General features: G+C 53.2%; 1 protein-coding gene across 6 annotated transcripts in view; it reads right to left on the bottom strand.

Moving 5' to 3' along the window:
• Window positions 1-3,994: 3,994 nt before the first annotated feature.
• The window catches only part of LOC100651336 (hornerin), a 32,240-nt gene continuing 24,726 nt past the window's right edge, over window positions 3,995-11,508 (bottom strand). For 4 of the 6 annotated variants that reach the window (XM_012312950.3, XM_012312951.3, XM_020864858.2 and 1 more), the window contains 4 exons: window positions 7,996-8,171; window positions 5,903-6,165; window positions 5,322-5,572; window positions 3,995-5,241 (listed from right to left, as the gene is read on the bottom strand). In XM_012312950.3, the coding sequence (XP_012168340.2) occupies window positions 4,838-5,241; window positions 5,322-5,572; window positions 5,903-6,165; window positions 7,996-8,171 (1,094 nt within the window). In that variant the 3' untranslated portion in view covers window positions 3,995-4,837. Of the gene's footprint in view, window positions 5,242-5,321; window positions 5,573-5,666; window positions 6,166-7,407; window positions 7,497-7,995; window positions 8,172-11,508 lie in introns of those variants that run through there. The other 2 variants (XM_020864859.2, XR_007225432.1) reach the window with 2 other exon arrangements.

Here is an 11,508-nt window from a genome sequence, read left to right as displayed (position 1 = left end):
GTCCGTGATCCGCGAAAGGTGGTCGATGGCGTCGATCGAGGGACACCAGCCACCGGCTTACCGAGAAATTTTCCATCCATCCTCGCCGCGTATCTCCGGCGAAATCGAAAAATTCGTCGTTTATCGGAGAACGAAGGAAACGAGCAGATCGCTTCGCGTTATATCGTTGATAACGAACGATAAGAAATAACGAGCGAGTCACGATCCTCTCCGTTTTCGACGGCGTTTCGATCGAGCGCGTTTCGTTCGAAAAACGAAACGGCGAGACGAAACGCGAAACGATCGAACGCGAGCTTCGTTGGGCGAACGACGACCACGACGACGACCACGACGACGAACACGACGAAACGAAAGAGAGAACGCAGGCTGTAGAAACGGAGGGCGACGCGACGCGTAGAAGGACGCGGACGCGTGGATGTGGCCGCGCGGCGGCCACCGATGGGGATGTCGAGCCATCGGCAAGAGGCACGCCGTTGTCAAAATAAACGACACTATCGCGATTTATCTCGTTTCCCATGATAATAAGAGATAAAACTGCATCCTTACATTAGCTAGTATATCAGCTAAAATGATAATTTCAGTCGTCGGGTTCGCCAGGAAGGCGTAGGGCCGTGTCTCTAGTTCCGCGGTCGAGTTTCGCGAGGACGTCTCGAAGGTGGCCGACCGTCGGCCGTCACCGCGCCGAGTCTCCTTTTCGAGTTAGCATCTGCGGTCCGAGTCGACGTGCCGTGCGACCTCGATCCTGGAATCGCCGCATCCGATGAACGCCGAGAGACGAGTGAGAAACGAAAGCGAACGAAAGAGGATGTGAACGGGGTGGCGAATCGCTGTGGCCGTAAAGCCGGGTAAGCTCGGTCGGTGGATGAGTACGTGTGGATCGCGCGCCACGTGCACGCGGTTCTCCTTGCTTTTTCTCTCGTTTTTTCGGGAGTACGAAGGCTGCGAAAGACGACGCACAGGGTTGCGTCACGACTGGAATCGCGAACACGACGAGGCCATTTTCTTTATCAGTCGAGTAGGAAATTCTTATCGGCGTAAATGAAAATCCCAGGTGAGCCGGTGTGGGTGCGTACGTGCTCGCGCCAACGAAACGATATCGAAAAGGCGTACGCGATCGCGTAAGAAATGAAATTTTTTTTTCCATTTCGTTGGAACGCGATGACGGTGTCCGAGTGGCAAGAGCGGCAGGCGCACGCGCCGAGGGTTGACGCGTACCCGTCTCGATCGCGTTACGCAATCGCGTTTCCTCGAATCGAGCGTCGCGGTTCTCGTAACTTTCCATCTCGTCGTCGAGTTGCCAATTCGATTCGAGCTACGCGTTTCTCGCTGCTCTGCTCTCTGCTCTTCCAACGAAACCGAGTTTGACGATGGATTTAGAGGGGCCGCGACGCGATGTCTCGTCCCTTCGCGTCTCGAAACGTCGCGGAACGCGAGCAGCGTCTAAATCTTTTTACGACGCGATTCGCGCGACCGCGCGATAACGCGTGATCCATCGGAACGGCTCCGTGGCGCGTTCCGATCCCGCGTTTTACAACGCCAATTACCGTAATAATTTACAACGAACGAGCCGTGTCTGTCGGTTTCCACGAATAAACACCGCTCGTTCTCGCTCTCGCTCTCGCTCTCGCGCTCGCCTCGCTCTCGCGCTCGCCTCCGTGCCCCGCTCGCGTCGCCGCGTTTCCGCGTAAACGGCAAGAGCAGCGCGGACGCGTCCCGAATTTCGACGACGAACAGGTCGCGCGTTTCCGAGGACAATGCGCGCCGTTCCGTTCGCGACCACGCGACTCCCGAGACCAATAATTAACGCTCGAGCGACAAACGGCATTATCGTCGCTGTTGCCCGATATTATTCCATTATCTTACGACGGCTATGTGCTCAACGATTAATAAAATATCTGCGCACAGGGGTATCTCGTCTCGATATCGTATAGTTTCGCGGTAGACTTCGTCGAGACGGCTGGCACTCGTGACCGCCGGCTTTCTCGCGTCTCGTTGTCCCTCGAATCCAGCGGAAGGATTCGACCCGACGACCTTTTCCAGTCTCCGTGGCCGTACTAGCCGAGGAATCGGACGATCCGCCGAGCCACAAGTGTCGTCGATCCGCTCGGAACGTAAAACACAAGTGTTTCGTTCGAATCGGGCTGGATCGTGCACGCGCTACCAAAACAGACCGCGAGTTACGTCTTTCCAAATATCGTTCAATCCGCCTTGTGTCTCGAGTTGCCACGACTCGCTCCGTCTCACCACGCCGCGCCACGCTGCTCCATCCAGCAACGTCCCATACTCGGCGTATTATAGCGCCGTGTTTCCATCCGCGGTACTTTCGGCACGAAATTTCCAGTTCGGCCGATCGTCAAACGGTACGCCGAGCCACGCGACCGACCGGTTTCCACGCGTTTTCTCTCGCGATTTTCCTTTTCCCTTTCTACGTGCTCGGACGCGCTCCCTTCCGTCGCGGTTATTAGCACGAGGTAACGCGCGACCGACGAACCAGCGTACGGAAGAAAACGGCCGAAAGATAGCGAGCGAGAGAAAGAAAAGAAAAGAAAAGAAAAGAAAAGAAAAGAAGACGGCTCGAAGCGGAAGCGAGAACGAAACGGACTAAGATCGAAGCGGGAAAATTAAAGGACGAAGACTGAACTTACCGTGGTAGGAGAACGTGAGAGAAACGTTTCGCGTGAACGAGGTTCCGTGATACAGGTAGTCGGTTTGGCGAACGATATCGAAGAAGCTCTGATTTGTGTCGCGTCGACGGTCGATGGTCGACTCGCGGGACAGACGCGGCTACGATTCGACAGCGAAGGTGGCGAAAGCGCGGCTTGACACAGGTGCGCTGCCAAGGTGTGCCTACGACGATTCGGGTCGGCTGCCGCCTGGTAGCGTCGTACCGAAGCTTCGATTCGAGCAAACGTGGGAGAGGGAAAGCACGCGCGACCGCCAACGTTAACGCGAACGCGTTAAATATTGACCGAACACGATTAGACGAGAGCTTGGCTCGTTCCCTCGCGCTTTCCCTCGACTCGTCGCATCGATCGCGTTTTAGCCTCCCTTTTCGCTCGCCGCCATCTTGGTCCCGCTGCACCGGGTCCTCCCCTTTTCGCATTTCCATCTTTCTCCCTCCGCCCTTTCGCTTCCTTTCCAAATCCTTTCTCGACGCGAAACGGGCCACGCGGCAGCCCGAAGGAAAAGGGAAAGGCAACCGGCGGCACGCAGAAAAGAGGAACGTGGATCGTCCGCGTCTCTGAACTAGATACGCGAACGTACGCGTATGCGGAAAGAAGCTAAAAAACGCACCGTGCGTTAAGAGAGACAGAGAGAGAGACAGAGAGAGAGCGCGCTCATACGTCGCGTTATCGTTGAAAACAGCGGGAGAAGAGGCCGAGAACTCGAGTCGAGAACAGAGGGTGTCGTCATACTTGCAGAGCACACACGGGATTCCTGCGATAAGGGACTTGCTCAGGTGAGACACGGTCGTAAGATTGGTGCCGTGGGGCGCGACTCCGCGTAAATCCGAACGGTCTAACGTCGTCCAACTTATCCCCTCGGGAGCAAACATCGCACGCCTCGATCCCCTTCGTTCGCCTATCTCGATAATTCCCATTCACCGGCCATCTACCACGGGCTCCCGTCGTTCACCCGGAATACGCGGAATAGCCGGAATACGCTGCGTTTCCCACCGGTTACGCCAATGAGGCAAAGCCACGCCGCCGCCACCGCCGCCGCCACCGCTGTCTCTCGCTCGCTTTCGCTCTCTCGTCCCAACCTTTAACCGAGATTAGTCGAGATATCGCGGCCGTTATCGCCGAAAATACACAGGGATGAAGTTTTTCCTGCACGTTCACCGACTTCTCTTCGCCAGCTGGTCGACGCGACGATGCCATTCGAGTAAACGTTGCTGCGCGTGCTTCTTCTTCCTTTCTCCGCTTGCATCTGCTAAGGGCGTTCTACGTTTCCAGGGATCGGCCGGTCTCAGCCGTCTCGTACAATTTCCTCGTTCCGATTTAAATATCCCTTTTTATTTAAAAATAATCGATTCGATACAGAACACTTTGATAATATACCAACATGTTGAAACGTAACATGCAACATTTAGTCGCTGATCGTCGATGTTCAGTCGCCGACATAATTACATTATCGTAACGCGTTATAAAATTACAATTTTCTGCATCGTATCGTGATATACATATATACGTCGTAGTGCATTTGAACGAGTTGAACGTCGCAAGGTGACGCGATGCTACAATTAGATCGCAATAGATAACGATTATTTTTAGTTTTCCAACGCTTCCGATTCGACGCGCACAGTTCGCGCTTCGAATCTACGCTTATTACTTTCTAATAACATGTATTTCCTATTTACACAGAAAGTATCCAACGTCCATTCTCTCAAATCGATCTTTTCAACATATAATCAGTAAAATCTTTAACTCTTTCTACGTACTCCTATTTACCACTTCTTTCACCGATCTTAGGATTATAACGGGTCTATGAAGGGTACGAGTAACTAGCCCCGCGCTAGGCGACCACCTCTTTTCAACGAATCGAACGATTCGTTTACGCGTCTTTCGTCCGTTCTATCGTTTTTGCTGCTCTAACAGCGCACGCACCAACGAGAGGACAGTTGGAACGAAAAGAAACGACGAAAGACATTTCCTTTCCTTTTTCGTTTCCTTTCGTTCTTCTCTCATCGACTCGCGAACCGCGATAAACGTTCGTCCTCGTGCTCGTTCATCGAACAGACGTCGTTCCCCCCCTTTTCTCCTTTTTCGCACCTTCTTCGAAATTACGATACGCTGGACATGCATCTCAACGTCGAACGTTGGCCGACGAACGAGCTTTACGACGATATCGAGACGACCGTCGGTCTGTCCAGATGACCGTTGTCGAGGATAATTTTAGTGGCCGCCGTGTTGGGCGACGAATTGCCGAGCGTTACGATATGAGGGGAAGCGAGTTGATGATGATCGGGAGAATGACTCGCGGATATCATGACCGGCGATCGATTCGCGCAAGGAGGCGACGGGCATTCGACTTTCGGCGAGTGCGTCTCGAGTAGCTGCTGATGTTGATGCTGTTGTTGCTGCTGCTGCGGTTGTTGTTGCTGCGAGGCGATCATATCGTAATACATTTCCGATTGATAAGAGACGATTCGGCTGGCTGACTGTGGACTGCCGTACAGGTTGCTGCCGTAGGTCACCTGAGGCACTGCGGTATGGTTCATCCTCAATTCTCCGTACGTGCCTGCGCAAACGTTGCAACGTGGTGAACAAAATCTGCGAATGGCGCAGCGTGCTACAACGATACGAACGAGATACACGTACCTGGCTCCAATTTTACGTTGTTGTTGCTGCTGTTAGCGTTGTTGTTGTTATTGCTGTTGTTGTTGCTGGCGGTGGTGATGCTGGTGTTTCCGTTATGACGAGCTGAGGTGGCGTGGCTCGCGGAAACGCATTCTATCGTGCTAGACGTTCCTGAACGCGTGGACTCGACTCGCGGTGCCATCATACGAAGTCCGCGTCCAGCTTGCATGGGCACGATATCGCCGGGTCCAGGGACGAAACCGCGCGTATCCCTGTTAACAGCGCAAATACAGCCAAGTATCAGAACAAAGACGGAGACTACGGTGGACGATCGTTGGGAGCGTCGATCCGAGCTACGAAACGTACCCAGGTAGCCACCGGGACTGGTGCCTTGCGACTCTCTGCAGCCGAATCTACGCTGCTCTTTCATGGTCCAAGGTGAAACAGCGTTGATTCGGCTTTAGCCTCGTATTTAATAGGTGTACGAGTAGAATCTTCGACCAGGAATAGTCGTAGCACTCGGATCGAGTTAAACGATAACGAATCGTTCGACGGTTGTTGATAAATGTGTTGTATAAAAATCCGTTTATCCGATAACGTACCCCTCGAGAACCATCTCACCGTTGCCTGTACAGGAAGCGACGGTGCCGGCGATCGCCGTCGCATCGGTCGATTTCATCTTTGGCTTCCTCTTCCTGGTTTGAATGCTGTCCTTTTTCATTGCGTGAGGTCTGTTCACGCCGTGCAATTTGAAATAGAGCCCGCATGCGTTGCAAACGGGCTCACCTAACGTGTTCCTGCGCCATAACGACGTCATCGTCGTTTGGCAATTGCTGCACGACGTGCCCACTCGTCTCGAAGCGGACTGCGGACACACGAAATCTCGTTAAAACGCGTGCTAACTAAGCAACTTGCACACGACTTGGACACGAAGAGAGAAAAACTTGAAAGAGAAGGGGCGAGAGAGGAGGAACGACAACGACGACGACGACGACGACGACGACGACGACGACGACGACGACAACGACAACGATGGCGACGACGACGACGACGACGACGACGACGACGACGACGAGAGAAATCGCGGGGTAGAAAAGTTGTGACAAGATATCGCAAGAGCCTCTTCTCTTTCGTCCAAGTAGAAGAACGAGCGAGCAGACAGACACTTATAAAAGAAGAAGCAAGACGGAGAAGGAGAGGAAAGCAAGGTGTGTCGGGTCGATCAGGTCGAAAGAAATCTTACATCTACCGTTTAACTTATGATCGATCAAGCCCGAACGCTGACTCGTACGCGGCGATCGCCAACCGTTCGACGCGATCGGTATCGCGCGCGAGACAGCGTAATCGGCTATACCCTCTGCGAACGAAATCAAGCGAGCCTGCTGCTACGACGGCCTCGATCGAGCGAGAACCGAGAAACGACGAGAATCGACAAAGTGATTCGTTGGCAGTTTGATCGCATCGACGAACGACACGCTGCATATACGCGTCTAGGTAAATCGGCGCACGTCGTCCGATCAGGCTACGCAGGATTTCGAAACGGAGCGCGATTCTACCATGGGTATAGTGGCACCTCGAAGCTACGACAAATGTTCGACCGGTAGTTGTTGCTACTTGCGAGCTACGCTGCAAAACAGACGTCGTTTGTTCTACTCTCGAGTCTTCGAGGGAAGTGCGTCAAGACGGAAGTAAAGCGAGCAATGGGAAGAGAAGTAACGGACGATGAAAATGATCAAAACAAGGTTATCGATGAAGCATGATTAACGGAACGATAAAAGTATGCGCGAACTAGGTGGTCGAAACGGGAGAAATAAAATAGTAGAGATAAATATAGCCAGCGACCGAGCGAGCGATAGAAACAGAAAGGAAGATAGAGAGAGAAAGAGAGGGCGGGAGAGAGAGAGATAGAGAGAGGGAGACACACAGAGCAACACGAAGATACAGAGAAAAAGAGAGAAAGAGAGAGAGAGAGAGAGAGAGAGAGAGAGACAGACAGACAGAGAGAGAGAGAGAGAGAAAAGGAGAATATACGCCGGATGTCACGTATGCACGGCGAGATGAACGAGATGAGCGAGTGAGTGAGTGTGTGTTGGGGGATGACACCTACCAAACGCCGGTTCGTCGATTTCTCCTCGACGGCGCGACGGGCGCCACTATACCCATAGAAGCCTTTGTAGAAATCGCCCTGGTCCGCCACTGAAACAGAGACAGGATGCCAAACGTTAGGGGTGCTTCTAGTCGTCGTACGCGTGCGCGCCTAAAGCAAGCGCCTCCAATCCTTTCGTTCTTTTCTTAGACGTGGAAAATCGAAAGAGCACGATGTATCGCATCGGTCCTCGATGCGCTACCATTGCGTGGCACGCGTCTGTTCCGCGTGCCGTTCTTGAATCGCGGATACCGCCCGATCCCCAACTTGCTACCACACGAATGGCAAAACCATGGATCGTAGGCCCATTTCGGACTCGGGCGAATTTCCACACAGGCTCCTGTTTTTCTATATGTACGCGGCACCGCTCTCCCGGCTACGAACTTTCTCCCCTTTCCAATGGAAACGGAGAAAATGGTTGCGCGAGAGCGGCAAACGGCAACGAGTCCGACGCCAAGCGCGCGTTCGCGCTTTCGACGAGAAACTCGCCGATCTAGCGTTCCCGCGACCGCTTAGCCGGCCGTCGTATCTCTTCCATTTCTTCCTTACCAATCGCCGTGGCTGCTTCACCAAGGGTCGATTCATTCCGTTCATCTTGTGGTAGAGACCGCACGCGTTGCACAGGTAGTGGCCCGTACCATCTCGTCGCCACAGCGGAGTGGAAATTGCGCCACAATTTACACACTCACGGCCCTCCGTAAAGTATTCCGCCTCGATGTTGTGCACTGTGCGATTTGTACAGTTTCAAAATGGTATCTTCGTTCGTCGTGCCGCGCGTAAGCGGCCATCGATGTTTTCCGCATCCGGTCGGTTTTTCCCTCCGTGAAATTTACCCATCGGAGACCGGCGATTTCGAAACCGCGTGATTTGACTTCGAAACGTGGAAAGCAGAAGAAAAAGGGGACACGACGGGGATACGCGAAAGCACGCTGCTTGCTGTTGTGTACGCGCCAACGATCCGACGTCCGGCGACGAATACCTGGCCAGGGAAAGTACTTAAACGCGAAACGCCCGAAGCCACGTAATTTCCAAGGTATTTTTTCGAGAAAAATACCTCCGGCGATGGTCGATACCGAAAAATTTCGTTTTTGTATTTTTCCATCGCTTGCAGGCAATCATCCGACCTTTATTATAGACGTGCGCGCAACCGCAACTTTCACGAGCGAGAATTTTATCAAGCAACTCTCGCTGAGACACGTCGAAATTCGCTGAAATACGCTGAAATTCGTGAATTCGTCTCGATTCGTTGATCGAACGGAAAACAGACGCAAAACGAGGAACAAAGGCGAAACGTACGCCGGGGAAGGATACAGGAAACGTAGCAACGCGCGACAAAGGATGTCGAGGGATATGGCGTTATCAGAATTTCCGGTGTTTCTCGATAACAATAACTAGCGGTCGTTGCGAGTACTCGCGACGAGTACCGCTACGTCGAGCTATTTAAATACGTCACGACGACGAGCGGTATATCGTTGGCACGCGTTTCCACCATCGTCGTTGCTATTACCGAAAAAAAAAAAAAAGAGGACGAGATACTATCGACGAACCGACGAACGTCGACGAAAGAGGTAGCCGCGACGAAGTTCGGTCTCGCGTTACTCTCCGAGACGGCGACATCGAAACGAGGAGAGGACGAAAAGGTCGGCGTACCGGTAGTCGCGTATCCGGCAGAAACGGGACTGGGAAGCAATCGGATATCGTATATTAGTAAGCAAAATGTAGCTGACGTCAGCTGCCATCATCTTACGATCTCTAGCCGCTCTCAACGACGCGATACCGAGACGCGAAGAAACGGAGAAGCCGGGCAGACGGAAGAAACGCGGGAAAACGCGGAAACCTTCTTTCCGTCGCTTCTTTAACGCTTACGAGAATTATAATGTACGACTGTCGCGAATTCCGTTTAAACGAAGGGTACGAGAGCAGTCGGTAACGTTATCCCTTTGCAGGGCCGATGTTGTCGTCACAGACAGCGAAGAAGCGAATGATGGTCGGTGTGCCCGCACGGAAATGCTAGATATTCTTCGTCGTAACCGAATATTCAACGATGACCAAGGCGGCATACACGCACGCACGAACGCATGCACGCACGCACACACACAGAGGGAAGATGACGAAGCGACGGGGAATGAGAATGGCAGAGTCTAATTACTTGACGAAGCAGTGCCGTAAGGGGCACAGGCAACTGCGAGCCCTCCTTTTATCGAGAGGGTGAAGGAGCGAAAAGCCAAGGTACGCGTCTACGAACAACGCTACGATACACGAGGAACGTAAAAGCGGCGCGAGGCGAATCGATGGAAAAAGAAAAGCGAGATCACGGAGGAAGGAGGGCGTACGATTCGGGATAGAAGAGACGCGGAGAGACGGGAGAAAGCTGTAAACGGGACGGTGAAAAAGAGAAACGCACGAGCTCGCGAGATCGTTACGATAAAGAGAGAAGCGATTCGAGCGTACTCGAACGGAAAAGGCCACGTGCGTGCGGTGCAGGTTGGTGGAGGGCGCGAGAGCAAAGAGAGACGAAACAGGACAGGACACGTCGAAGCGACTCGACGGCTACGAGGTCTGGCGAGCAGAGTCAAAGTTAAACCGAGAGCAGACGCGTGGTCGATCGTAGAGATTCGCCCCGTCGTTCTTCCTTCGGGTGGACGAGCCTCGACTCGACTCGTCGCAGACGCGCGTTCCAAAACCACTCGAGATCCGCGGTATGTTAAAAGCCATATTCCTGGTTCCCCTCGGCTTTCGGCTAAAGTAACGAGCTCCGCTCGCAACCGCAGACGCACCGGCTCGCTTTCCAAAAGAACCACGCGCGCACGCCACTTAAAAAGCTTTCGACTCGACTTTCTTCTCCGTAGACAGAGCCTGGCTGCGTTCCGAGATGCGAGCCGCGTGCGTCCCACTGCACACGCACATCGCCATCCACCGTCGCTTATAGTCGTCGATGGTTAGTCGTTGGATCCACGGACGAACCTGATCGAAACTCGAAACGAACGCGAGCCGACGCGACGAGACGCGGCGCAGCTGCGAGAAAAAGCCGCTAGTTTTTTCTCTCGTTGGTCTACGAGAATCGAGGCATCTACGACGTCGATCGGAACAAAAAAAACAATCCGCGCGACCTTTTGAACCGGTCGAGTCCTTCGTCGAGATTGCGTCGTGTGATGCACTCGACGCGGACGTTATCGCGCCGACTGTCGTTATTACAATAACGCGGCGTAAAAATAACGATCGTCGAAAGCACGGATTTACACCGATCTCGAATCGCAAACAAGACACTTTATCGCGTGAACGCAAACCAACCGAAACGAGCGACGACTTTTGCGTTCGGTGGTCGCGCTCGCTTAACCGTGCACGCGTGTTCGCTGTCACCGCGAAATAGCCGCGCGATCCCAACGAATCGCGTTTCTCTCTTCGATAGATCGTCGCGGCGTTCTTCAGCAACGACGCGCGTTCCATGTTCTATCCGTGCAGAGAGTTCGACTCCGACTAAAACGCGATCGCGATTCGCCGTTAAACTTATCTAAATTTTGCGGTCCCGGAACAAGATTAGATACATAAAACTCTATTATCGTTGCTTCTGTATCGCGCATAGACAAAACTAGATTGGAAGTGCGGCTGTTGTCTAGGTCACGGTCGCTGTATATCAACGCCTCTTTCGATACCGAGCACGACGATCGTGGCGCGCTTACCACGCGCTTCGCGGATCACGACGAACGTCCTACTCAGCGAACGCACCCCGTCGTTTCGTCGCGAAATCGTCGCGTCCGTCCATCTTCTCCGTTCGCGAAAATGCCACCGAGAATCACGGTCGTCGTTTTGAGACGAAACGAGCAGCGTGTCATCGGTCACGCCTCGGCGACCCGTGCAACCGATAAAAGTCTCGTCTCGAGCAGATAACCACGAAAATTCGTACCATCGGCCGTACCTATCCCTTCGTTGCGCCAGCGTAAGCTCGCGCCAACGCGCCAAGTACGTTTCCACTCGTCGTATTTTGCGCGCAAGATAACGACGCGAGACACGCGCGAGGAGAGGCGAGAAGGGAGGCGAAACTTCGCTTTAATCGACGTATAA

The sequence above is a fragment of the Bombus terrestris genome, chromosome 10, assembly GCF_910591885.1.
Source record: "Bombus terrestris chromosome 10, iyBomTerr1.2, whole genome shotgun sequence".
NCBI classification, from domain to species: Eukaryota; Metazoa; Arthropoda; class Insecta; order Hymenoptera; family Apidae; genus Bombus; species Bombus terrestris.
The sequence above is the reverse complement of the archived record's forward strand: the minus strand, read 5'-3'. Positions and strand labels throughout refer to the sequence as shown.